The following is a 27,958-nucleotide window of genomic DNA, read 5'->3' as shown; positions in this document are numbered from 1 at the left end:
AGAAAGATTTCAGCTAAGTTTTGGGTGACCAGCATTTGTAAACACAAGACTTGGACCTTCGAATGCAATAAATTTCAAAACTGTTTAACTCAGCCATTCTTCATGAGTGTTTTCTGGCTTAGGGTTACATTCAGATCTGGGCTTGTGGCTTGTCTGACTTGAGACAAATCACAAGCTGCAGCCAAATATTAAAGCTAAAAATCAAAGCTGCATCAAGTGTGTTCTATTTGTTTAAATCACTGCTTGTCTATGATAATTAGAAAATCAAGTCTCCCTACATTAGTCTTTCACTTAGAACCATAGATTCTGTATTTAATTTTGTGATCATGTGAGTATCCCAATTCCACATCTAAATGTATCTCCTAGCCAATTCCTCACCCTTCCCAGAATTTTGAAGGTGTACTGGATCAAGTGCTTAGAAGAGATGAGCACATCATCTGTCCCTTTACTTATTGATAGCTGTTCAGTTTTCAAAAATACAGTATCTGTATAATCCAATAATCAGACAGGTATCCAGAAAATACTGAATTGTCACCAGTATTAGGTAAAATATCTGTAATGTGACTATTTTAGTAGTGAAGGTTAACTCCCCGCACCAATTCATAGTTTCAAGAACAAATTAACATTCCACTGTCAACTAAGGAAAAGAAACAATGATTATAAAAGGGTTTGTGTTTACAGTCTTTATTAGCTAATCAACATCAACATGCAAAAATAAATGCTAAATACAAACTTCTACCATATGTTTTTTTCCAACTACAATGGTTTTATTTGGAGAGTGATAAGGATGTGATTTGCAGCTGTTAAAACTGAACTAATCTCTTGTGTAATGAATACCCTAAAATTACATAATTAATCCTGCAAGGCATCTTCAAAATTTGCCCAACACTTAAGGTTACCAGCTGATCTTTATGTGAGTACATTCTCAAAGTAAGAAATAAGGCAGTAGCACTAATGGTTTGATATTGAATCCTATGCACATAGTAACTAATAAATGAAGAATTTTAACACTATGGTCAACTGGAAGAAGGACAGACATACAAGCAGTGCATTGTGCCTGTAATGTTTTCAGTTACTTCGTATTTATGCAGTCTTCCCAAGATGGTCAATGTGTGGAGGGTTTTTGGAAGAGAATAAACCCTTGCAGTACTTTTCAAAGAACTCCTAACTGATCCAGTTAAATCAGCCTTGTGTTAGTGTTGTCGTCAAGCATCTACTATGGCCCATGGGATCATTTCAAAGGCAGAATGGAAGAGGATTTCAAACAAAAGGGTCTTAGCCAATTGCTAACAAGGAAAAAGGAAGCACACAGACCTACATCACACTTTTGACATTGCAAATCTATTTCCAGTTTATGTGTCTCATGCTGACAACCACATTTGAAGGGGAGATGCACGTGTGTGCGGGCACACACTTGAGGCCGCAAGGTCGACACACATTCAGAGGCCGTGACTGGCCCCAGTTCCCTGGTGCATGTATCACAGTTTTGCATATTTGGCCCCTTCAAGTTCTTCCACACATGGGCACATATTGGTGATGTTGAAAACAGGTCTGGAAGTGTGAAATGGCCCTTTGAGGTTCACTGTAACTTTTTTTTCTCATGTGAAACTGTCCATTTTTTGAGCTGAATTTTTGCTGAATGATTATTTGAGAAAAGTCCAATTACTGTAACAAAATCCAAACATTCAATATTTGTTCCCTCCAAGTACAACCTTTTAGTCACACTTCCTCAGTTTCTAAGAGTGTATATTGTTGTTCATTGATCTTTGGTCGCAATAAAAAATGCCACCAACCAATCTGATTCCCACCCCAGCTCTCTTAGCCACACTCAAGATCTCTCTCTACAAGTCATGCCAAAATATATTATGTCAAATTCCAGCGGCACTTCATTGTATGTACGAGGGAATTACATAATGTAGACCTTCTCAGCTTGTGAGAAGTTGAAGACTTCTTTGGTTCTTGGGCAAACTACTTTATCATCTTGACGAACAGAAAGCAAAGACTGAAACAAAAAGAAGAGAGATTAATTATGATAGTCCCAGAGTGAAATAAAGTGTTTATCCATTCTTCAGTTTCTGTTATCTTAACTGCAAAGTTTTAAGAGCTGGCAACAGCTATACACAATCCAAGACTCCACACTGCTATATACACACACTAGCCAATGTCTGTTCAGCCTTTTTGTAACCCTATTTTGACTGATTTTTTTATTATTATATACAATATTTATATATTGCCTAATAAAGTTTATTCGAGTGGTTTAAAGGTTTAAACCAAGTTAGAGATACGCTAACACAGAATAAAACTAGGAAATGCATCAAACCCATGTAAAAATTTGCAACAAGTTAACATTAGCGTAAGAATCTAAAAAGCAATAAAATATAAATATTTAAAAGCCTGGGAATATTTTTAAAAGGTTCCATTATTATTGTTGTTGTTGTTGTTGTTGTTGTTATTTCCAAACAAATTTAACGCCATTATCTGTTTTAGGAAGCCACATACAGTATATCACAATAGTTTGAAACATCTATGGAAAAACACTTACATTGTATCCATACACATATCCATTTGGAAGCATCATGGGAGGATTATTTTCATTCATCACATCTCCTGAAATCTTGCAGACTAGTCGGGAGTTGGCACAATGTGCCATTGGCAGAGGCTGAGCCAGCTTATTTAGGGATTTGCTACAAACAGGGCAGTCAGGGTTTTTGGAACTGCCATCCTCTTTATAACATTGTCTATTTAAAAGTGAATTAAAGGATAATAGATAAATATTTGAATAATAAACACCTAACAGAGAACTCATTTGTTACTGAAGACGGCTTATATGAAGAAAGTGGATCTGCAGGTGCAGATGCTGATTTCGAGGACAACCAGTTTTATTTTGGTATACTTCCGAGCCTCCTAAACCTGTTAAATTTTCAGCTCACTAAAACAGCGGCCGAGACACCCGATGGCTCAGGTCTTGCTCAATTTTTTTTACCAAGCGCGTAAAAATGCATGAGTTTTTTCTGAATTCTGATATTTAAAAAAATTAAATAAAATCCCAATTTATATCAAGATTAAGAGCCTGTGTGTCATGCAATCTGCATTTTGGAAAACACAAACTATGAAAGATGGCTGCCCTGTTGTTTTTTAAAGTATTCAAGGCATAAACATATGTCTAAAATTTGGACATAAATTGGCCAAACGCAGCTCAAGAAAAAACTGAATTTTTAATTCACTGTGATGCACTGAAGGATACGGTGTTTTTATAGCTGAAAGCCCGGCCTGGAGTGTTATCGTAAAGACAGAGTTGTTCCCCAGCTGATGCAGCCTGTAGTTATCATATCTAAACTGCTGGATTAGCATCCTCCACCGGGCAGGGTCCAGAAGATCCTGTGGGGGGAACAGAGAGACACAAAAATGCAAAAGGCAGACTGTGATATTTCAATAGTTTCAAAGTACTGGGAATGTAATTATGTACTGGAACCAGTTGAACCTGGAATTTTTTTGTGCATCTCAGTTTTAATACTTTCAAATAGGCCAGCGGGGAATCACAACCGTTCCCAGATGTCAATATCGAGAAGCAGATTAATGGAACATTTTGCCAATAGCAACAAGCAGGTTAAATGCATGTTTGAAATCCTCAATATTTAATAATGGGCATCAATTTAGAGTCAGTAAGCATTGGCGCATCAGTACACTGCAGAAAAAAAAGGGAAAAAATCCTCTGCCCATCTTTTTAGCTTCATTAAATTGACACATACCTTGTAAGGAGAGATATGAGTATCTGAAGGGAAGGCCAACATTCCCATCACCTGTCGTACCTCGTCCAGTTGATTTCCTTCAGCCTGGCTGAAATGCTTCCTTGCATGTCTGAAATTCAGAACGCAAAATTACTCTGCTTGCATCCTTAGCATCTCAATAGTTGCTTTATGTACTTTTTAAGAAGTACCAACCCTTACCTGCAAAGAGAAACATTTTTCAAAGCAAATCTTACAACCCCAGGAAGTTTTCTCATCTATGAAAGTACTACATTTCTGAGCCACAAAGTTTATTCCAGAAGAGAATCCAATGAGCCATGATCATCCATCAAAACACAATTTTTGTTGCAAGTCCTGGGGAGTGTCTGATTCAAATATAGTGCTAAACATGGTCAAGAGACTGAGGGGTGTGTGCACCCCTCATCTACAATGTCACCACCACAGCAAGAATGGTGTGGAAACACTTTTGATTTTCATGTAGCAGTGTTAGGGCTGATGAGAACCAACATGTTGTCAAGTCTGCTGTTGCAGAACAGCAAGAATTGCTGTTGTGGCAACAACCAAGTGCCAGAAGAAGAGTTCTGGCATTCGGAACATCAGCTGGTCCATTCAATGCAATCATCTCACAACCTCTGCTTTTGATTCTGACCAACACAGCTAGTATGTCACCAGTCTTCTTCCTTTCTGCACCCCTTGGCCTGGGATAAGACTGTGTTGAGTAAGAAAAACAAAAAATTGCTGAATACAGATACAGGGAGCTCACAACATAGGCACATTTAACTTGCACACATTCAACGTTATTGTCATTTTTTAAAAAAATTAAAAGAGGGTGGGTGTCTGGGAAGACAGACTTTGGCAATCCCAACTGCAATTGAACAAAAAGTGATTTGGTTTTTACACACTATCCCTGAGTTGCCTGTATTTTAAGGCATTAGTTTAGAGACACAACATGTCAGTTTGACAAAACAGTAATGGTGCTATACAGCAGCTCTAAAATGGTCTAAAGAAAAAAAAAATCTAAGAATACCGAGTTACACTAATACACAGTGAGTCGTTTATCTAACTCCAAAAAGCAGGACTCCCTCAATAGAAGGCCTGATAGGTGTTTAGCTAAGGTTATCTGAGCAAATTCATTCTACCTGCTGGCTTGCAGCTAGAAAAGTCACATATTCTAATGGCTCCTCCTAATTGTCTACTGTATTGTGCCTATTCAATGACTCATCATGCAAACTGAACTCTACACATTCATATCAAAGTTCCAAGGGTTATATTGCACAACACCAACAAATGGCAAAGAGGGAACAGTGATGATAGAGACTGGATCAATTCTCAATGGTTCCCACAGTTTACTTTTATTGTATTTAAATCAATCTGCAACTTGAGATACAATTGAGAAGGGAAAAATATTGATCCTCATCAGTTTGAGTAACTTGGGATAGTTAATCACTAGCCCAATGGTGTTCAAGTGTAGTATCTGACACCTTCTTTGACATCATGTTCTATGATGGAACTTATTTCTACCTCATCCCCTTTACACTATCCTACCATCTACAACACTACTAACACCAACACTGCCCCTAGCAGAAAAATATGATGGCAAGTCTTAACGTATCATGCAGCAAAGGCCTTTCTAGCTGTCTAATATTTCCAGTTTAGGTTTGGAAAAGTTTAGCTTCTTGGACCATCATCTCTGCTTCCTTAAGGAAGGATTTCTGGAAAGAGATGCGTTGCACTTCAAAGTGGTTGGCAAGAATATGTTTGCTAAGAGTCTCACAAACCTGATCAGGAGTGCTTTAAACTAAATCCTATGGGGAAGGAGGACAATAGTTGGTCGACGGGAACACTTGGTATTGGGGATAACAGCTTCAATGACGCACTCCAGAAACCTGCTAAAGGGCAGGAAACTACAAGGAGGAAGCAGCTGGAGGGAATGACTTGTATCTATATTAACACATAAGGTATAGGAACCAAGGAAAACAATTTGGAGCAAATATGGTCTAATAGGCATCACTGAGACCTAGTGGGATGAGACTCATGACTGGAATGTAGAAATTGAGGATTATAACCAGTACAAAATTCTGCACATCCTATTTTCATACCTGACAGCATCCAGTCTCTTGTTCTGTCGAATAAGTTCAATGAACTCCTGAATCCTTAGGCTGAACTCCAGACAGCTCTAAGATTAAAGAAAAGACAGGATCTTAGATGTGGCCACATTTAACCCGTGATCTTAGACATACTTACTTTACATTATGTTACACTGAAATCAATAGGAGTTTTGAGTTAATATATTTAGGATTAAGGTGTATGCAGTTCTATTTGTTGGTGTTTATGTCAATAATGATGTGCCACTAGATATAATATAATATAATATAATATAATATAATATAATATAATATAATATAATATAATAATATAGTTTTGAGTTGCATAAAAACAAATCTATTTGCACCTCAGAATTGAATGCTATTAAAAATCCTGTTACTATGACTAAGGTCTGATTTCTAGCCAGTGTTACCTATCCGCATTTTAAATTTGAATTTTGTGCCGTAACTGCCACACTTTCTGAGAAGCAACAATCAGAAATAGGAGGATCTGCAACTTTCATAAGTTACTATTCCACACTACTTAATAAAATTTAAAGAAAATCAAAAGGCATTTGTTCATCGGCCGGGGGGGGGGGGGTTAGATGGACTGAGGTCATCCGCAGGTTAAATGTATACAGTACTTGGTGATAACAGATCAAATTACTTCGTACTGAAGTTCCCTTAACATTTGTTCATTGTAATGCAAAGAGCTTGTATTAAAACTAACCTTCACTTAAAACTGATCCTAATGTTCTCTTTTTATATACAATCATTACTCAATTGCACTGCAATATTATCCATGTGCCTAAAGTTTTTAAGAATATCAGTAAATGGGGGCATGGTGCTTTTTTTAAAGTTTCTTTCAGTTTAAAACTGCAGTCTGCTTACATCAAGGCAGAGTTAAAATACCCTTCCCCAACCTAATGCCCTCCGGATGTTCTGGACTACAACCTGTACCAGCCCCATCTGCTGACTATGCTGTATGGAGCTGATAGGAGTTGCAGTACAAAACATCTGAAGGGCACCAAGTTGCAGAAGGAAGAGTTAAGGAACACATTGCAACGTGTGTAAAAAGGTAAAGGGACCCCTGACCATTGGGTCCAGTCGCGGACGACTCTGGGGTTGCGGCACTCATCTCGCTTTATTGGCCGAGGGAGCCGGCGTACAGCTTCTGGGTCATGTGGCCAGCATGACCAAGCCGCTTCTGGCGAATCAGAGCAGTGCACGGAAACCTTCCCACTGGAGTGGTACCCATTTATCTACTTGCACTTTGACATGCTTTCGAACTGCTAGGTTGGCAGGAGCAGGGACCGAGCAACGGGAGCTCACCCCGTCACGGGGATTCAAATCGCCGACCTTCTGATCGGCAAGTCCTAGGTTCTGTGGTTTAACCCACAGCGCCACCCGCGTCCCATTTTAGCAACGTATTTATGCATAAATGCTACAACTTGCACTGCACCAGACATTATCACATGTCTGTACTGCTATGGCAGCTCTCCTCCTTCAACCACTGTGGCAAGTTACAGCTTCAGGATCACATATCCTGCAATTTTATACTTGGGGAGTGGGCTGCACTATAGTTAACTGCATACTGCACTATAAAGAATCCCCTGCCCCATGAATTTAAAGGACACTACACATTCATATTCTGCTCTCTTCTGCTTATCTTGTAGTAAACCTTTTCCAATAAAACATTACGTAACAATTGTATGCCACTGAAATCCTATACTGCCAAAGTCGACAGGACCTTGGGCAGTAAGGTTTCTGCATGCAACTAGACTGTACCGAGAATTTGCAAAACAAAGAGCTGGTGTGGCAAAGCAAATGTTGGCACTTACCATGGTAAGTTCCTTCTCTGGAGAGAGAAAGGGGATCCCGTGTGGGTTGTCACTGCCCACATCTCCACTGGCAGGAAGTCACACTTTTGAGAGGGCACGCCTGGTGGGCGGGGAAACCCCCTCACCAGTTCAATCCGTGCTTAAGCAAGTAACTGTATAGCCAAAAATTAAACAGCTTAACAGGACAGGAAGGAAAAGGAACACAACTTGTTAGGAGAAAGATACTCAGCTGTCCCGCAGTGGGATATACCACTCTGTTCCTGAGGCCCAGTCCCAAGAAAAAGAAGAGGAGGAGGAGTTTGGATTTGATATCCCGCTTTATCACTACTCGAAGGAGTCTCAGAGTGGCTAACATTCTCCTTTCCCTTCCTCCCCACAACAAACACTCTGTGAGGTAAGTGAGGCTGAGAACCTTCAGAGAAGTGTGACTAGCCCAAGGGCACCCAGCAGCTGCATGTGGAGGAGCAGGGAATCGAACCCGGTTCACCAGATTACGAGTCCACTGCTCTAGTAAGGCAGCCCAGGTGAAGAAGAGAAGAATGGTATGGGCTAAAGAATAAGCAAAGGAAAAACTGGGGTGGAGGGAGAGGGAGAGAGAGAAGAGGCCCCTGAACATTGGTGGTGGGGTGGCCCCAAACCACCGGTCAACCCTCAGCTCTTTGTGTCCAATGGCCTCCCCCCCACAGTGGTCACTTGGGAAGACTGGATCCCCTTTCTCCCTACAGAGAAGGAACTTAACACGGTAAGTACCAACATTTACTTTTCTTTTAGTAGGGGGGGATCCTGTGTGGGCTGTATCTCAGCAATTACCAGACTGGGTAACTGTGGGTAATGGTGTTCACCACCTACTGGAGCACTCATTTCCCAAAGGAGGCCTTGGCTGAGTTGTAAATGTTTAGCTAGTAATGCCTCATGAAGGTGGGACATGAGAACCAGATGGCTGCCCTGCATATGTCACCCAGAGGGGCTTGGGTCCGAAATACCACTGAGGCTGTTGCACCCCTGGTGGAAATAAGCTGTGATACCCGAAGGAGCCCGTCCCCCCTCCGGGAACCCATCACAGCTCCTGGTGATGCAGGCCTTTATCCATCATGCTAATATCGCTGGGGAGGCCTTGTGTCCCTTGGATCTGGACTGGAAGGAAACAAACATGAATTCTGATAGGTGGAATTCCACTGTGCACCTGAAGTAGATCCTGATGGGCCTTCACACATCTACAGAGTATCATTCCTTCTCCCTAGCGGACTTGGGCTTTGAGCAGAAGGAAGGGAGGACCACCTCTTGAGACCTGTGGAGGTTGGAGTTAGCCTTTGGGTTGAAGGTCTAATCAAAGTGTGGCAGACTCCTTCGGAATAATACATACCGTATTTTTTGCTCTATAAGACTCACTTTTTCCTTCTAAAAAGTAAGGGGAAATGTGTGTGCATCTTATGGAGCGAATGCAGGCTGTGCAGCTATCCCAGAAGCCAGAACAGCAAGAGGGATTGCTGCTTTCACTGCTCAGCGACCCCTCTCGCTGTTCTGGCTTCTGAGATTCAGAATGTTTTTTTTCTTGTTTTCCTCCTCCAAAAACTAGGTGTGTCTTGTGGTCTGGTGCATCTTATAGAGCAAAAAATACGGCAACTCCTTGTGGACAGAAAGGGCTGCAATCTCCGATACCTGCCGGGCTGAGGCGATAGCCGCTAGGAAGAGATCCTTCCAGCTCAGGAACTTCAGAGGTACCATCTGCAGCTGCTCAAAGGGGTGGAGGAGACCAGTGAGCAACTTCAGTACCATATGGAGGTCCTAGGTGGGGAACCTGTGCACTTTAGTAGTAGTAGGAGTAGGAGTAGTATACCATCCTTCATCCAAAGATCCCAGGGCAGTATTAGCAGCACTGCCAAGAAGCATTTGACCAAGGAGAAGGAACTCAGAGGGGCTCCTGCTGACCTAAACACTGAGCCCAAGGCTGCTACTTGTCTGCCAAGGGTGTTGAGGCAGAGCCCTTGGTCCAGGCTATGATGTCCATTGTCTGCCCTGCCCGGGATCCCGACGACTCTTCTGATGAGTCCACAGAGAGCTCCATCCTCCTAAGCAGCTCTCCTCCTGGGCAAAAACCCCTTCCGTCGCTTTTCACCCCTTTCTGAAACCTTCTCCCCACCATGGAAGGTCCAGAAGCCTCCAAGGGCTGTAGGCCTGAAAGGCCAAAGAAAAGGGATACCTGAAGGAAGAAGAGGAGAGATCGATGGTGCTAGGGGTGAGTGAAAAAGAGGCAGGCAGAAGAGGAGCGGGAGTAGAAAGATGATCCAGGAACAAAGCAAAATAAAGATCAAAGGAAAATGCCTTTCAAAATGGTGTTCCCACCTTCTCTCTTTTGCAGTGCTTGGAGCTCCTGGCAAGAGTGACCTTCAGTGGAGCTAGCAGGAAGTTGAATTGACTGCAGGGGTTGCCCTGCCCACCAGGTGTAACCCCTCAAAAATTTGACTTTCTGCCAGTGGAGAGGTGGGCGGTGACAACCCACACAGGATCCTTTTCCTCCTCTACAGAGAAAGAACTTATCATGGCAAGTACCAATGTTTGCTTTACACCACACCAGCATGTGGTGGGGCAGAGCCGCCCTGCTAACTTAGCATTGCTACTTTTTACCTGGATGGTGCTGGGACGGAGTGGAGGCTGTGTGTGAAGACCAGCAGCCTCACTGGTAAAACTGCCTCGCCACATTCCCATCCAGGTAAACAACAGGGATGCCGGTACTGGGATCTTGGCCCTGCAGCACCACACACACCACTTCTGGCTAAGACACAGCCATGGATCAAGAGGTACCTGGTTTCAATCATCGTCTCTGCCAAGAACTCCTTAGGTGGCCTTAGGGAGCTGAAGTAGACAGTGGCTTGCCTATCTGCAATGTGTAGATAATGTTGACTTACCTTAGAGGAATGCTGTAAAAACAAGGATTACCTCTGTTAAGTGCACTCAACACTTTTTAAAGCACTATAATTATTTTCAAGCAAGTAAATGTAACTGCATGTGGTTATGCTGCCCAGAAACGAACTTCTACCAAAGACACCTTTCCCCAATATGAAATTACATCTGTTCGCACCCAGTTCAATTTTCCTACTATAAAACTTGAGCTTTGCTTATAGAAAACTTCTCAGTAGAATACAAAATTGTAGCTATGTAAGCCCTGTACTTCTCCATATACTTGCCCAAGTTATTTTTACACAAAAGATTTATAAAACTTGTTTTGTTAGGTAAAGGTAATTTAGTAAGTATACTTTAATCACATGGGACAACTTCTAAGAATCAAGCTAAAGGTAAAGGTAAAGGTACCCCTGCCCGTACAGGCCAGTCTTGCCAGACTCTAGGGTTGTGCGCTCATCTCACTCTATAGGCCGGGAGCCAGCGCTGTCCGCAGACACTTCTGGGTCACGTGGCCAGCGTGACAAGCTGCATCTGGCGAGCCAGCGCAGCACACGGAACGCCGTTTACCTTCCCGCTGGTAAGCGGTCCCTATTTATCTACTTGCCCCCGGGGGTGCTTTCGAACTGCTAGGTTGGTAGGCGCTGGGACTGAACGACGCGAGCGCACCCCGCTGCGGGGATTCGAACCGCCGACCATGCGATCGGCAAGTCCTAGGCGCTGAGGTTTTACCCACAGCGCCACCCGCGTCCCTAAGAATCAAGTTAGATTACATTAAATGCATTTTTAACCAATACAGTTCCTGGTGGTAGTGATTATTGTTTATCCATTCACCTCTGCTCATTCAGGCATAATTTTTTTGCAACCTATAAAGGTTACATTAAATTAAAGCATCACCCAGTTTGCATACCTTCATCTTCCTGAGCCTAGATTTGTTATCATGACACCAAGCTAAGCAAGTCATTGTTTCTTGTCTTTCCAAGGATTCTTCTACTTCTTTGGCAGTCAGGAACATCTCAATATTTACCAGATCCTAAACAGAGATAGGAGTGTGGGAGAGAGAAAGAAAAAATGAGACGAGGTAGTTACTCACCAGAGCCAGAGGAATGACACCATATACAGCTTTCGTTAAGATAACTAATAAGCTTTTCAAGATGACCCAAACATTGAGGTTTTTCCTTTTTGTGGGGACAAGGGAGGGATTTGCAGAGCACCAACATAAGGACAGTCAAACTCCTTTTCCTTAATGAAGGAAGATTTTTATCCAAATCCTAGTCAATGTCTATGAAATAAAAAAATAAAACATTTATACTGGGCAAAATCTGAAGAGCTATTTTAAGTACACTCAAGGGCTTGGGCGTGTCTAGGGAATCTTAGCTTTTTCCTTTGAGGAATAGGCCCCAATAATCTGTCACGAACTGCTTTTTAAAACTTCTTCAGTGTCAAAGAATGTTTGCCATGTACAGTGGTGGGGGGCTGCTGTTCAAGAAACATAGCTAAAGTTCCCTGAACATGTGGAACTAGTTGTGCAGTGCTTTGGTTCCAAGCTTTAAAGTATTTCCTTTTTAAAATAACCTGATTTAAAATACTGGAATTCAATACAAACATACGGAAGTCTATATCCAAACAAAATGAACCCCTGCCTCTCTATCAAACACGATGAGTTAGTCTGCTTTCCTATACAAAAGAATAAACAGAGGCAAAGATGTGTAACTTGAAGTCAAGCACTGTAAATTACACAATACAATGTGCATTTCTTAATGCCAAAAGCATCTTTTCACTGCATGAAAAAATAACCCTGCTTCTGGCAAGTTTGGGGCACTTTACCTTCAAGTCCTGACCTGTGTCTAGAGGACCATACAAAATCTCAACTCCACAACTGTTCACCAAAGAAGAGAAATTTTGTAAACTAGAAGCATGTGAATCGTAAGATTAAAGACTTTGGATTTTTCTCCAGAGTGTCTTCAGTAGCAAAAGGTTTGAAATAATTAAGCTATAAGATACGACAGGTGCAACAAACAAATTATTAATACAAGTACTGTAATATAGTTACTGCTTAAAGAAAAATTAAAGAAAAATAGTAATGAGGTTTAGAGATCTCTTCTTTGAAAGCACTTTTCAACTCTTCCCCTTCTTTGACCTTGGGGCTGTCGACACTGTATGAGAACTTTTACATATACAGTATATTTTGGAAACTTGTTTGTTTTCTATGCATTTGGACTCCTCTTATGATATTGAAACCAAATTTTTGCATGATGATTCCTGAGACCAAGAAGCAGGTTTCTGTCTAAGTGGATACAATTGGATTCCATACGGAATCAAGATGGCAGAATGAGCCTTTCAAAGAGGAGCAAAGGAGTGGCAAGGCTGCCTGTAGTCCCATCCCCACCTTTTTAGAGCTGTGAAATCCTGAAAGATTCAAATGGTGTTGCCCCTTCTGACTGATATGCTCTGCATTCCTAGTCAGCAAAGATGACTGTGACCCTATATACCGATGTGGGATAAATTTAAAGAGAGCTATTCTGTGAAAAAGCACCCAAGGCTTGTGAAAAATTTCTGGCACTCTGCACAAGTAACTACTACAATGGCTGTATTTTTTCACTGGAATATCAAAGGATTTATGGTGCAGACCAAAGATCCAACAGGTTCTGGAAAAGGAGGAACTATGTTATTAACCAAAATCAAGACCTTGTGCCAATCACTCAATATTCTCAGTGGAGAGGTTACGTTAAGTAATTTGTTTGAATGTTGAATTTGTAAGCGTGTACAGTGGTGCCCCGCAAGACGAATGCCTCGCAAGACGAAAAACTCGCTAGACGAAAGGGTTTTCCATTTTTTGAGTCGTTCCGCAAGACGAATTTCCCTATGGGCTTGCTTCGTAAGACGAAACGTCTTGCGAGTTCTTGCGAGTTTGTTTCCTTTTTCTTAAAGCCGCTAAGCCGTTAATAGCCGCTAAGCCGCTAATAGCCGTGCTTCGCAAGACGAAAAAACCGCAAGACGAAGAGACTCGCGGAACGGATTAATTTCGTCTTGCGAGGCACCACTGTATCTGGAGACAATGGATAAAACTGACACCATTAGATGTACTGCTGGATAAGTGTTGAATGGATATTGTATTTGTATAAAAACCATTAAAAATTTGTTTAAAAGAAAAGGAAGAAAGAGCTTTTGGGGCATAAGATTTGAAGATGAATAGTGTGAATACTTAAAACACAGTGTTCATGGAATTGTTTCCATGGCAAATAATGGTCCAAACACAAACGGATCCCGATTCTTCATCACCTATGACAAACAGTCACACTTGGACAAGAAATACACTACTTGGGAAGGTAATCAATGGCTTGGATGAGCTGGAGAAATTGCCGGTGAGTGAGAATACATTCCACCCCCTTAATGACATAATGTTAAAGATGTTACAATTCATGCTAATTCTTCTGCTCAATAACTAAAAATGCCAACGCAGATTTCTGAAGGAGTGGCTTGAAAAACTGCTGGTGAGTCTTTGAAGACAGATGGAGCTTGTACATTCTCTCTTGGGATTATGGACTTCCCAAGCTTTTCAAAGTTCAACATTTCACAGGATGTGAAATTGATGTGTGAAATTGTACACAGTTAAGAAAGCTGGGTTCACTTTTTTTAAAAAAAGGGGGGGAGAAAAAAAAAGGAAAAAAAGGAGCCTTTCAAAACTGCAGATTCTTTTTGGTTTCTTAGAATTCCCAATGCCCATGTAAGAAGCTGCTACTATTTTATATCTGATACATAGTCAGATACAGCATCGGTACTTAAAATGGTATATGAACTGCAGTTTTAAGCAGCAAGCCAGGAAAATGTACAATTTCTCTCCCGTATAAAACCTTCCTGTACTTGGAAACTGAAGGACAGAGAGGAAGACGCAAGCTTATTACTCTCTTTGATATGCTGTAGTCTTCCATTTGTTGGTTATGTTTGGTTTTTGATAGCTGACCCCGTCAGGCATAGGGTCAAATACGGAGTGAAGAATGGGGGAAGAGAAGAGGCATGATCGCAGGATTGCAGAGTTGGAAGCAACCCTGTGGGTCATCTAGTCCAACCCCCAGCAATACAGGAATAACACAAGGCAGTGAACATAGAGAGTTTGCTTCCGCCTTGTGGCTTACCATGCTTTACCATGCCTGACCCTGACAGGAAGCTGCCTCCATAACATCACCCCCTCCCCCAAAATCAGGATCTAGTCTCCCAGCCTTAAAGACTCAGCAAGCACCCCAGGACTGAATGATTGCCTTTGAGGTCTCCACGACAACCTTTCATTTCTCAAGGAAAGTGATGTCTTCCAGATAAGCAGTAGTAATAACAATCTAATAACTGGAAGTAGCCGGGGGGGAGCAGATAGCTATCTAGATTCCAGACAGCACCAAATAAAGCAACCTTTTGTACTTCATCACAGCAAATACCAACCTCAATACCACTTTGCCTGGCCAGCTTTACAGCTGTATTGTAATAGCCACATCGCAAGAGATGCTCCACCATCATACGATCCATGCGTTTTTTCTTCCACATGTTAGCAGCAGCTGGTTGGTCACTGCTGTGCTCCTTGAGATGCTCAATCCTGCGCTTGCATAGTTTTGCACTCTCGTCTTCAGCCTGGATTGATTCCACTGCCTATACCAAGAAACCCCTCATTCGGTCAGAAGTTACACTGAACAGGTCTGTATTCCACATTTCACATTTTCTACCATGTAAATGTAGAAAAAGATATACAACCTACTAAAAAATACAACATCAAATACAACACCCTCACCCCACCCTGCCAACTGTTAGAATTCCTGCTCCATGATTGCAGTCATGGGATTTTTGTCTATCACATGACGGTGTATGTTTTGACTCCACAGAGTGGGAAGTGACGGAGACAGGATGTTTGTGTTACTGTGTTCCATGAAGTGGGACTATCGTCCTTTGTTCTTTTTCTCTTTGCTGTCTGATGCTCGAGAGAGAGAGGGAGCCATGTTGCAGTGCTCCGTGTGTGTTTATATGTAAATAAAGTAGATTAGCCAAAATGCTGAGTTGCTGAGGTCTGTTACGCAAGCTGCGAAGACTCTGCGGATCCCTAAGTGTGCCAATGTCTGTTGGCATTGGTCGCTGTGGTGTTCGGGCAGAATAAAGCTTTTGAAGCTCCCGATCGACCAGGAGAGAGAGAACATGCCAGCCGGGCATGTGTCTCTGCCAGGGTCCTACTCGAGAGTAGGACGAGCTCCTGACAGCAACAGTCAAGTCACAGTATTAATACATAGCTGAAACATATACTATTCTACCCAGGACTATGGGACACACACAAACAGCCATTATTACCATCTACCACTTATTTGTTAACATCTTTGTAGCTAATGGAGATACTGGAGGAATCAACTGTCATACCATGAACGTGCAACTGTTTAACAAAGGAAGCTGAGGCTTCTGACAAAGGGCAGAACATGACTTTCCAGTAACACACTGTGCTTATTTTGCAGTCATCATACACGTATAGTTAAAATATTGGTGGGACCAGAACCTCGTTAAATGTTCCCATCAAAAATTTATAACCCAAATCTAATGCAAAGGTAGACACCTCTCACTTAAATCAATGGGATTAACTACATCCACAATTGTGCTGAATTATGGTCCAGGACCTGTGCAACACTATGTACAGTCAACTCACAATCTGCACATATTTAACTTGCACAACTGCAACTTCAGTGCTTCGTGGCCAACCAGCTGATATTGCACAAATTAAGCACACGGAAGGACGAGAGCTTAAAAGCTCTCAGGCTTGCATACTGGGTTCTGGGAAGGTATCACACGGGCTCTGGAAGGCTCCTGCAAGACCTCGCAGGAGCCCCCCAGAGCCTGGTAAGCAGGCAGAAGAGCTTAAAATCATAAAAGCTCTCCACCTTGCTGGGGTGGGGGTAAGCAAAGCCAATACATGATTTTGGTTTTATGTGCAAAAAGGATTTGCATTTTTCCAACCTGGTTTACTCCTCATTTTTTCTGCATGTTACTTCTACGTTGAGTTCCGTGTTAGGTCATTTGGAGGCTGAAGAATATTAACCTTTTTAAACGAACATTTAGAAGTTAAGCTTTCATCAAAAACAAATCTGTAGCTTCCTAGACCTTTTAAAAGATGACACCTCTTAGTAAGTCCTTGTGTTTATGATGTAATCTCTTTCTTGGCATAGCACCTAAAGAACAGAAGAGTAGCCTGCAGGATCAGGCCAATGGCCCATCTAATCCAGCATCCTGTTCTCACAGTGGCCAACCAGACGTCTTATCCTCCCATGGTTTCTAGCAACTGGCATTCAGAAACTTTGCTGCCTCTGACTGTAGAGACAGAGCATCGCCCTTGCAGCTTGTGGCAACTGAGAGCCCTCTGCTTCTCCACGAATTTGTCTAATCCTCTTTTAAAGCCACCCAACTTACCTTTCTTTTCAGAACACTGAGTTTTTCAACTACTCCATCAAGGAGACTAACCACAGAATCCACAGCTGGGCAGCTGCTCAGCGTCTTCTCCAGCTCTGCTACAACCATAGTTACGTGGCTGGTCTCTCGGTCAATGTTTTTCTGAGCAGCTCGGAAACGTTTGTTCAGCGTTTCGTACGGCACCTTTAAGAAGAAGAAAAATTAAAACAGAGTAAACAGTGTTTACATCAAAACTCTTGTGCTTTCTATTTCTATTTAGGAAGACAGGAAGCAGCCTTATATTGAGTCACACCATTGGCCCACTGAGCTCATGACACCAGCCTTTGCCCAATGTACAGCACATACTCCAAGCTGGAGAAGCCTGGTCTCCACTGATGGACAACAACTTTCCATAGAATTGAAGGTGTGTTTTCCAGTCCTACTTGGAGATGTTTACTGTATCTTAAGTGGAAAACTCTCAATAAAAATTTTTTAATAATATATTTTTTAAAAACCCAGTTGGCTCTCCCTCCATAAAGATGTTCTAATCACTGTATCTCTAGCTGCAGGTCTCACTCAATATGTCAAAGTACTTAAAGCACTCAGGCATTTGATATGTTCTATGTAGTATCCTTTGCTGGATTAGTCTTGATCAAGTATCTAATGAAGCAGATATAAATGTCTGTAAAACTGCCTTCCAATCCAGAAGCTGCAATCTGAGTTTAAATTTTGTGTTCCACTTACTTCTGATAGAGTCTAAATTAGGTGTTTATATTCCTCAGCACATGAAATGCTAACATCTATGAAGACTTCTTGTGAAAACCACAGTGCAGGCCTCCTGCAGCACGTCAAGTGGGTCTACCACAGTGAGCACACATCTGGACCAGATTTTGCTTCAAGCTATATGCATTGCTATGCTGCCTAAGGGGCAGGAATTGAATTCCTCCCAAAAGGCTATAATGCTATAAATGCTTTAAATTTATTGCTTTCACTCAGAATTTATGGGAGATTTACAATAACTTTATCTAGACATCCACAGGAATGGTTTGCTTGCTAGTTATACATGAAATGCCCCAAATGATTAAACAGGCATGAGCATAAGAGTCAAAATGAAGTTGGACCACAATCAACATCTAGGCTTGTACAGCAGCTTTTGTATGAGCATATTGTGCAGGGCACCTTAAATGCTTAGAGCCTGGAGCTACTTAGCAGGGATACTAAAAATAGAGACTAGGTAGATAAAACATAGGTATTGCCCTTATGACCCAACTATGATATATTAGAACAAAAGATGTGATAATTTTATCAGAATTTGGAATCCTCTTATTTAATAGTGTTTGAAAATAAATTCAGTGCTCTTTATTCAAAGTTTTGATTCAAATTATAGGTAACTGCAACTATAAAACCACAATTAAACAGTACATTTTTTACATTTAATATATCTTTTAAATGTATGCATTGATAGAAAACTAATAAACTTCCCTTCCATTCATATATGAAAAACAATACAGACCATTCTTTATTTGCTTCCTGAAATCCAATACACTCTAAAGAATTCTTTGTATTTGTCTTGACCTTGTCACTCAATAATCCCAGCCTTCAGAAATTTGTCTAGCTGAAGAGCAGTATGAACTACGCAAACAATTATGCTAGTACAGAAGTGCCAGCAAATACCTTTCCCCCCCAACTGTTATAAAACAGTTGCCTGTAGGCATAACACAGCAAATGTAAGAAACCTAACCCCTCCCTCCTTATGCTGGTCTACGACCGCAATAAGTGTTGTTGTTGTTGTAACCAAGTATTTGCCTGTATAATCAACTTTTAGCCAGATTTTTGAATAGTGCTTCAGATAAGCACCATTATATATTGAGGAGGAAATGGGATGGCACAGAGAAGCCATGTCCCTCCAGGGCGTCAGCTGGCCACCTACTTATGGTGGCTGTGCATTCGGCCTCTGTGTGAAAGGAACCCTACACATGCACAATGTTGTCACAGAGCTCCCCACCCCCCATAGACACAAGGCCATGGGAGAGGGGAATGGCCAGTGGGAGCATGAAGAATGGCTTATGAGCACAATCTCACTATTCCTCATATGTTCACCCACTGCACAAGGTCACCCATCTAAATATCCCTATTATTCTTTTCAGAGTGGATTAAAATACCATAATACCACTGCTGAGCAAAAAAACGGGAGAGAGGATTTTCAGTTCCTCAACAAAACCTCTAAGCTGTTCCAACTGTCTTACAATCCACCTTAGTGCAAATCCCAGAGGATTCAAAAATACTCCACACGCCAAGACAACCGACAGCAAGTAGCACCATCGCTATTTTCCCAGTGCAATGATTTTTGCATCACAATGCAATTGTTTCATATCAATGGGTGTAGCTGAGCCTCTCTCTATCTGCTGTTAAGACAAGACCTCACACAGGCTGGGCAGAACCTGTGCACCCCTTAAAATGCTTCTGTCAACTTGAGTAGAGGTTAAACTACAGGGAGCCCACTGAGCAGCATATGCAATCTGAAGGCAGTGGGATCTGGAGGACAGAGAGAATGGACTATGCTGCCATGGGAAATGAGGTAATAGGATCACACAATGAATAGGTCCAGTTACAGATAGGTAGCCGTGTTGGTCTGCCATAGTCAAAACAAAAAAAATTCCTTCCAGTAGCATCTTAAAGACCAACTAAGTTAGTTCTTGGTATGAGCTTTCGTGGTATCTGAAGAAGTGTGCATGCACACGAAAGCTCATACCAAGAACTAACTTAGTTGGTCTACTGGAAGGAATTTTTTTTGTTTTGACAATGAATAGGATCAGCCCTGCAAGCCGTTTTAGTTATTTAAATAAATAACTAAAATTAAATAACTAAATTAAATTAAATACCTAAATTAAATAACTAAAATTAAATAACTAAATTAAATACCTAAATTAAATAACTAAAATTACCACCCCTTTTCTGCATTCTTGTTTCAAGATTTTTCAGCAACCCTTGCGTAATAAACTTGTTTATATTTCATAAATTTAACTTCTATAAGTTATTAATACAACTGTAGTTCCTTATCTCTTATTACCCTGAGCCCCTAATTTTCCAAATTACAACAGTTTTTAAGATAAACTTTGAATTTATTCCAATCTTCATCCACCGCCTCTTTCCCCCGGTCTCGAATTCTGCCAGTCATCTCTGCCAGTCCCATATAATCAATCACCTTCGTCTGCCATTCTTCCAACGTGGGTAAATCTTGCGTCTTCCAATACTTTGCTATAAGAATTCTTGTTGCTGTAGTGGCATACATAAAAAATGTCCTATCCTTCTTTGGCACCATTTGGCCCACCATGCCCAAGAGAAAGGCTTCTGGTTTTTTAACAAAGGTTCTCTTCAGAACTTTTTTAATTTCATTATAGATCATTTCCCAGAAAGCCTTAATCTTCGGACAGGTCCACCAAAGGTGATAGAAGGTTCCCTCCGTTTTGTTACATTTCCAACACTTATTGTTGGGCAAATGATAGATCTTAGCTAACTTGGCCGGAGTCATGTACCACCTGTAGATCATTTTCATAATGTTTTCTCTTAAGGCATTACATGCCGTGAATTTAACACCAGTGGTCCATAACTTCTCCCAGTCAGCAAGCTCAATGTCATGCCCCATATCCTGTGCCCATTTAATCATGGAATTTTTTTTGTTTTGACAATGAATAGGATCAGCCCTGCAAGCCGTTTTAGTTATTTAAATAAATAACTAAAATTAAATAACTAAATTAAATTAAATACCTAAATTAAATAACTAAAATTAAATAACTAAATTAAATACCTAAATTAAATAACTAAAATTAAATAATGTAATTTATTTTTAACCACCCTTCATCAGAGGATTATACTGCAGTGCACACAGCGTTCGAAACTCCCATTGTTCTAGGCGCGTTTTGCGACAAGGAATTTCATAAACGCGAGCAGTTTCTGAGCTCTGGGCGCAGTACTGCGCCTAAGATTTCAGATTAAAATTGCCACTGTGACACAGAAGTAAATCCCAACCAAGTTCAATGGGGCTTCCTCCCAAGTAAAACGTGCATGGATTGGGAACCTGAACACCTTCTTTTCTTTTAAACCCAACATGCTTTGTTTAGGTTTTAGTTGCCTTGTTTAATGTACTTTTAATGTATGGTGTGCTTTTAATTTGAAATATACTAGCCAGTTAGTTATGATGGTCTAAGTAGTGCATGTTAAAGTGTTATCTACCTCAGTCACATAGTGATACATAAAATCCAAACAAAATTTGGAGTGGGATCATTGAAAGGCCCTTAAGTCTTAAGTTTACGAACTGGACACTCAAGGTGGGTGTCTCTGCCATTAGCTGCACAGGCCTTTAATTTGTGTTAATTGTGGTGCCAAAAAGATATGTTTATACGCAGTGCTTTTTTCTGGGGGGACGTGGGGAATGCATACCCTTAACATTTTATGAATCTAAGTTTGGCCTCATTGAGGGGCAGTATTTCAATATGAGTAGGAAAATGAGAGTACCCCTAAACATTTTTTAAGGGGGAAAAAGCACTGTTTATATGAAGGAAAGGGTGTGTGGGGAGAATCGAGGGCTTCTCTGCAGAGTGGAAGGAAAGGAGGGTCTTTTTCTGCCTCCCCACTTCCAGCCACTCTCTGAAGGCTGCAGAAGGGACCCCCTTAAGAATATGGTGGGGGGGGGCAGAGGAAGCATAACTTTGTTTTTTGAAGTCTTCAGATGAGGACTAGACCATGTGAAAAATGAACATAGTATTTTAGCTGCAGTTCATTCATTTTCAGCTTAGTATTCTTGTTATTAAAAAGGGTGCCTAGACATTCCATTGTTGCACCCATATCCTAGGTTTAAGGTGCCATTTAGCTCCTAGCTTTCATATCTCAGTTTCTAAACCTGAGTGCACAGTATGAGAAAAAATATTCACACAACATATAAATACAATTATTAAAGTGCAGAGGATTCCCCTGCCATAAGGATGGACATTAACAGTTCAAATAGTTTTAAAATATTGACATTATAGGAACAAAGATAAAAAAATATATAATATACACACCCTGAATAAATTTGCTAGCTGTTACTGCTAAATTTCATTTTTAAAAAGCATAACAAATGTTATTACCTATTTATTCAGTCATTCTCCAAGAAGTTCAGAACAACACACATAGTTGTCTGAGTGATTTTATACTAGCAGCATGGTGAGAATGAGAACATGACTGCCCCAACATTACCTAATGAGTTTATTGTCAAACAAGGATTCGAATTTGGGTCTCCTTGGTCCTAGACTTGGTTCATTCAACTATACCAGGGAATGAAAATCTGTGGCACCCAGGATACTGCTCAGCAACATCTGGAAGGCCACAGATTATCCACCCATGAACACATCTTTGCCACTGATAATGTAAAGGGGGTGGAGAAGAGATGAAGAAGGCAATTGATTACTCAACTTCCAACAACTGAGTGAGATGGGAATCAGACAAAACTTAACATCTGGATGGGGTGGTGCCACTCCAGAGCAGTACTACACAGTTGATGGGATATAGGCAGCACTAATTTACCGTATTTTTTGCTCTATAAGACTCACTTTCTCTCTCCTAAAAAGTAAGGGGAAATGTGTGTGCATCTTATGGAGCGAATGCAGGCTGCGCAGCTATCCCAGAAGCCAGAACAGCAAGAGGGATTGCTGCTTTCACTGTGCAGCGGATCGATCCCTCTTACTGTTCTGGCTCCTGAGATTCAGAATATTTTTTTTCTTGTTTTCCTCCTCCAAAAACTAGATGTGTCTTGTGGTCTGGTGCGTCTTATAGAGCGAAAAATACGGTAATTGTATTTCATTATTTTATATGTAAACTGGCTTCCAGAGCTTACATGTAAAGACACGCTTGATCAAATAAATGTAGATCCAGCATTCTACCCATAAACCTGCACCAAAAGACCCCCTCATGAAGCAAAATATCTGGTAATAAAACTGAATTTCCTTTGATTAATCTTTTTTTACATAAAAAAATCCAAAAAATTGCAGCACAAATATTGCCATTATCAAAGATAAAGTAAAACCTATACATAAAATAAGCAAGAAAGGGAAATCTACAAAGACAATAAAATCAGTGTTATATATGTAAGTAAATAAAATTACAGACCAAGTATGACTAATGCTCCAAGAATTCATGCGACTTCTATTAAGAAGAGAGATTGCTGGGTACCAGCTTGAGGGAGTGAAATGACCTACAATGTTTTGCTTCCCTCCACACAACTGGTTTGTCCGAAGGGAACGGTATTGTATTCCTTTCATTGCTTTCTTCAAACCACTAGGCCTGATTGTCCACCACCATTTTCTTAATTTCTGCTCCAGATAGACAGATCAAACTAAGTTTCTAGACATATGTAACGTTTTTAAATTTCAATATATCATTACCACTAAACCTTTTACATTTCATACACTGTTGGGCACTTCACTTGTTTCACACAATCCTCTCAAGATTCTGGAACATAATGCACCATGTCATCAACTGAGATCACTATAGGAACCTAAGGAGCATTGACTAGTACTAGAACTGTATTAGTCAAGTAACTGACAACACAGATGAAAAACCAGGAAAGACGTAAAATGAACTGACTTCCTTTATGTGTGGACTGTTCAAAGAAAATGCCCAAAGCGGAGATGTTTCAACTGCTGCTTGCTGGATGGACCATGAAAAGGATATTGCTTTGCTTTCTGCCTACTTACCCCTCCTTGCCCTTTTCTACCTAACCGTAAAGTATAATTAACAAGAATTACCTATTGTCCGATTGTTTTATCATGTTTGTTGCCTTATTTTAATGCTGGAAACCATTTTGTGATTTCATTTTATTTGCAAAACTACGCATCAGTGGAAATATATGTGTGTGTGTGTGTACACACACACACACACACACACATATATATATATATACACTCAGCAATCCCATTGTGCTTTGTTTTTACTTCTGAATAGTTTTGTATACTATAGCACAGTACTGTAAATAAATGGTGGTATTCATCAATAGAAAATCTGAACCATATACAGTTGTGCCCCGCAAGACGAATGCCACGCAAGACGAAAGGGTTTTCCGTTTTTGAGCTGCTTCGCAAGACGAATTTCCCTATGGGCTTGCTACGCAAGACGAAAACGTCTTGCGAGTCTTGCGATTTTTTCGCTCCCCCCCTTTTTCTAAGCCACTAATAGCCTTTTAGCCGCTAAGCCGCTAAGCCTTTAATAGCCGCTAAACAGCTAATAGCGCTAATCCGCTAACGGTTGCTTCACAAGATGAAAAAACCGCTAGACGAAGAGACTTGCGGAACGGATTATTTTTGTCTTGCGAGGCACCACTGTAAACAGCAATTCTAACAGTAACCAATGATAACCACCAGGTAAGCAGGTTTGAATAGTTCAAAGTTCATTTCCATAAATGTAAACAGCAGCTTAAACCAGGGCAGTCCAACAAACTGCCCAAGGGCTGCATGCAGCTTTCGGCAATATTTGGCACATGCCCCACAGCCCTCGTGCTGCCTTCCGAAAGCCAGGTAAGCAAGGCTCTGGGCTTTGGGAAGGAGGTGAGAGGACTCTAGGACACTGTTAGAGCCCTCTCACCTCCTTCCCAAGCCTAATTAGCAGTTTCCCAGCTTTGGGAATAAGTTGGAAGAGCTCTAGGACACGTTTCCTTCCAAAGACCCCACACCTTGCTTAGCTGGCTTTGGGAAAGCACCATGAGGGCTTGCAGGGAGGTTATCAAATTTTGGTCTCAGTCCCTTTGCATATGACAAGGCCCATGGGTTCTATGTTGAAGTACTCCTGCAGCCAACTTGGCTTGAAAAGTTGGGTCACCATTAAACTGTTCTCACTAATCCAACACTGCAATAACTGAAAAAAGTGTATTAATTCTGATGTTTAATTCATTAGCTGGAATATACAACTAAAAAATCCTTAATAAAAGGGGTATTTTAGAAAAGCCTTATACAAACAAATAAGTATACCTGGTTTTAAATTGACTTCACTCAACATTCATAACCCCACTACGAAATAAAAACACATGTCCTCTGGAGCTATAACACAGTGACCAATATCTTTAAAATGGACTGTAGTTCTTCAATTTCCCTTCTGTTCCTAGTGGACATGGATTTTAAAAAGTTTGTAAAGATCAAGCAGGAGATCATGTTGGTTCAGCTATACGCTTTAAAAAAGAGGAAAGGTGCAGAAGAAAGGGAAAGCATACAGAAGATGTTATCAATACGTGAGAAGTTCAAAGAGAAAAATGAGGCTTGTTTTTTTCCAGTCAATTGTGCAATTTTTACTACACATACCTAAGAGATGAGAGGCCTTTCTATTTTTCATTTTCTATCACTAATCATGACGGAATTATTTCCATCCCAACTATAAGGCTCCTATATACAATATACAATTTGATTTACTCACCTTATGACTATACTATGACTCAAGCCAACATACTTTTGACATCACTATTGTGTACTAGGAAGAGCTACACCTTTTATTAACAGCTCTCTTCCATTAAAATGTTTGTACCTTGTTATCAAGATCCTCCGTTTAGGCTTTAAGACAAAGGCCATGCCAATGAATCATTTGCCTCTTTTCTGCATCAGTTTAGTTCTAAGGAGCTTTCCCCAGATAACCCTTGGCCTCCCTTTCTGTATATCAACACAAGAGACATGCTCTTGGAAGCAAACTTTTTATTTCCCCCCTCTAATTTATATTTATTCTCATTCTAGTCTGCCCCTGCCTCTATGGAACCCTCAAGATTATTCCAAGCATTAGCTGGTCAAAAATAAAGTCTTTGGAAACAAGGTGCTTATTGAGCAGGTGGTTACACTTGGATTTTGGAATTTTCCATAATCTGATTTCCAGCTGCATTTTGTTACTGAAACAGTATTCATCATCCTGGTGTAGGCAAATAAAAGTCCTATTAATGCTTCTGGACCTCCTGGTAGTTTTTGGCAACTATCAAACATGGTATCCTGCTCAATGTGTGAGGAGTAGGGGTACTACATCTACATCAGCAATGGGGACCCTGTAACCCTCCATATGTTGTAGGATTTAAATCCTAGCAAGCGTGTCCTATGGTAAGGAACATCAGGAACCGTGGTCCAACATCTGGATGGCCATATGTTCCTCCTAATCGTAATGAAAGCACTGAAAGTCATCTAGGGATTTGGGGGCCAGGCTCATCAGTGCTCTAATGACACCATATCCACTTCTTTGTTTCATCAAATTCAGATGATGCTGTGAAAATCTGAAATGGATAGTCAAACCTCGGTTGTCGAACGTAAGCCTTTTTGGTTTCTGAAATGTTCAACAACCAAGGCGCGGCTTCCAATTGGTTGCAAGAACTTCCTGAACTCAAGTGGAAGCTATGTCAGATGTTTTGGGGGCGGGGGGGTTTCAAAGATAACCTACCAAGATAAATACCATGAATAGCAAAGACAAGGCTGCATGGGTGAAGCCTCTCGCCACATCACATACACACACAAAATGAAGATTAAGTCTCTCACCATGTGTGTGTGTGTGTGTGTGTGTGTGTGTGTGTGTGTGTATCTATGGGGGTGTTTATATGTGTGTGTGTATCGTGGGGGTGGGGTGTATATACATATGTATATATTCTTATGTGTGTGTGTGTATACAGTGTATATATATGTGTGTGTGTGTGTGTGTGTGTGTGTGTGTATAAATAAAGATAAAGGGACCCCTGACCATTAGGTCCAGTCGTGACCAATTCTGGGGTTGCGGTGCTCATCTTGCTTTACTGGCCAAGGGAGCCGGCATACAGCTTCCGGGTCATGTGGCCAGCATGCCTAAGCCACTTCTGACAAACCAGAGCAGCGCACGGAAATGCCGTTTACCTTCCCGCCGGAGTGGTACCTATTTATCTACTTGCACTTTGACGTGCTTTTGAACTGCTAGGTTGGCAGGAGCAGGGACCGAGCAACGGGAGCTCACCCCGTGGTGGGGATTCGAACCACTGACCTTCTGATTGGCAAGTCCTAGGCTCTGTGGTTTAACCCACAGCGCCACCCACATCCCTTGTGTATATAACATACACACATATATACTGTATATATACACACACTGTACCGTATTTTTTGCACCATAACACTCACTTTTTTCCTCCTAGAAAGGGGAAATGTCTGTGCGTGTTATGGAGGGAATGCCTACGGGTGGCATGCCTACGGATTTTCCTCCTCTAAAAACTACGTGCGTGTTATAGTCGGGTGCGTGTTATAGAGCGAAAAATACGGTATAATTTGTATATACACACACACACACACACATATATATATACACACATATATACATATATATACCTATTTTGTGTGCATATATATATATATATATACGTATATAGTGTGTGTGTATATATACACACACACACACACACATACAGATTGTATATTATGTGTGTGTGTGTGTGTGTGTGTATAGTGTGTGTGTATATATATATATATATACACACACACACACACACACACATGCATATGTATATACATACACCCCCCCCCCCACGATAACAAGAGCAGCGTCTCTCGTTCTCTGGCCCCCCTTTCCCCCGCTCCTCCCGGGAGCGCCTCGGAGGCCCCCGGCCGCGTTGGTGCGAAATGCCGGGAGGCGTCTCCCCCCGCCAGGCCGGGAGCGGAGGCCTGGGAGGAAGCGGGGCCTCGCCGGGGAGAGCGGCCCACCCACCTTGAGCGTGGGGTACTCCTGCACCTTCAGAGTCATCGAGAGCTGAGCGGCCGACTCCTGCACCGCCATCTTGGACCGAGCACCAAACGCCGCCGCCGCCGCCACGGCGCCGCCTCCGCCCGCCCGCGCCGCTCCTTCTCCTCACAGAATCCTGAGGGAGCCTTCGGTACCCCCTCGCGAACTGCACCCTGGGAGAGAAAGCGCTTCCGCCTCCCCCCCCCCCCCCCGCGCCGGCCTTCGGATGACAGACGAGTCCACCCCAAGGGCC

At 41.5% G+C, this 27,958-nt stretch overlaps 1 protein-coding gene and 1 pseudogene across 2 annotated transcripts; one reads left to right on the top strand and one right to left on the bottom strand.

The window, feature by feature from the left end:
* Window positions 1-668: 668 nt before the first annotated feature.
* On the bottom strand, window positions 669-27,921 carry MAEA (macrophage erythroblast attacher, E3 ubiquitin ligase). 2 transcript variants are annotated; one of them, XM_028728831.2, is made up of 10 exons: window positions 27,691-27,921; window positions 16,999-17,181; window positions 15,004-15,207; window positions 11,480-11,602; window positions 10,578-10,589; window positions 5,846-5,922; window positions 3,750-3,858; window positions 3,245-3,378; window positions 2,543-2,738; window positions 669-2,002 (listed from the first exon to the last, which is right to left on the bottom strand). In XM_028728831.2, exons 1-10 carry the CDS (start codon window positions 27,757-27,759, stop codon window positions 1,907-1,909), a joined length of 1,203 nt encoding a protein of 400 aa, XP_028584664.1. In that variant the 5' UTR covers window positions 27,760-27,921; the 3' UTR covers window positions 669-1,906. The 2 variants fall into 2 exon arrangements, with proteins under 2 accessions (XP_028584664.1, XP_028584665.1); XM_028728832.2 differs by lacking the exon at window positions 10,578-10,589 and having other exon boundaries at window positions 27,691-27,920.
* LOC114596946 (peptidyl-prolyl cis-trans isomerase-like 3) lies at window positions 13,042-14,014 on the top strand (annotated as a pseudogene).
* Window positions 27,922-27,958: the final 37 nt, after the last annotated feature.

Source organism: Podarcis muralis, chromosome 6 (genome assembly GCF_964188315.1).
Source record: "Podarcis muralis chromosome 6, rPodMur119.hap1.1, whole genome shotgun sequence".
NCBI lineage: Eukaryota > Metazoa > Chordata > Lepidosauria > Squamata > Lacertidae > Podarcis > Podarcis muralis.
This window is presented reverse-complemented; position numbering and strand designations above follow the sequence as displayed.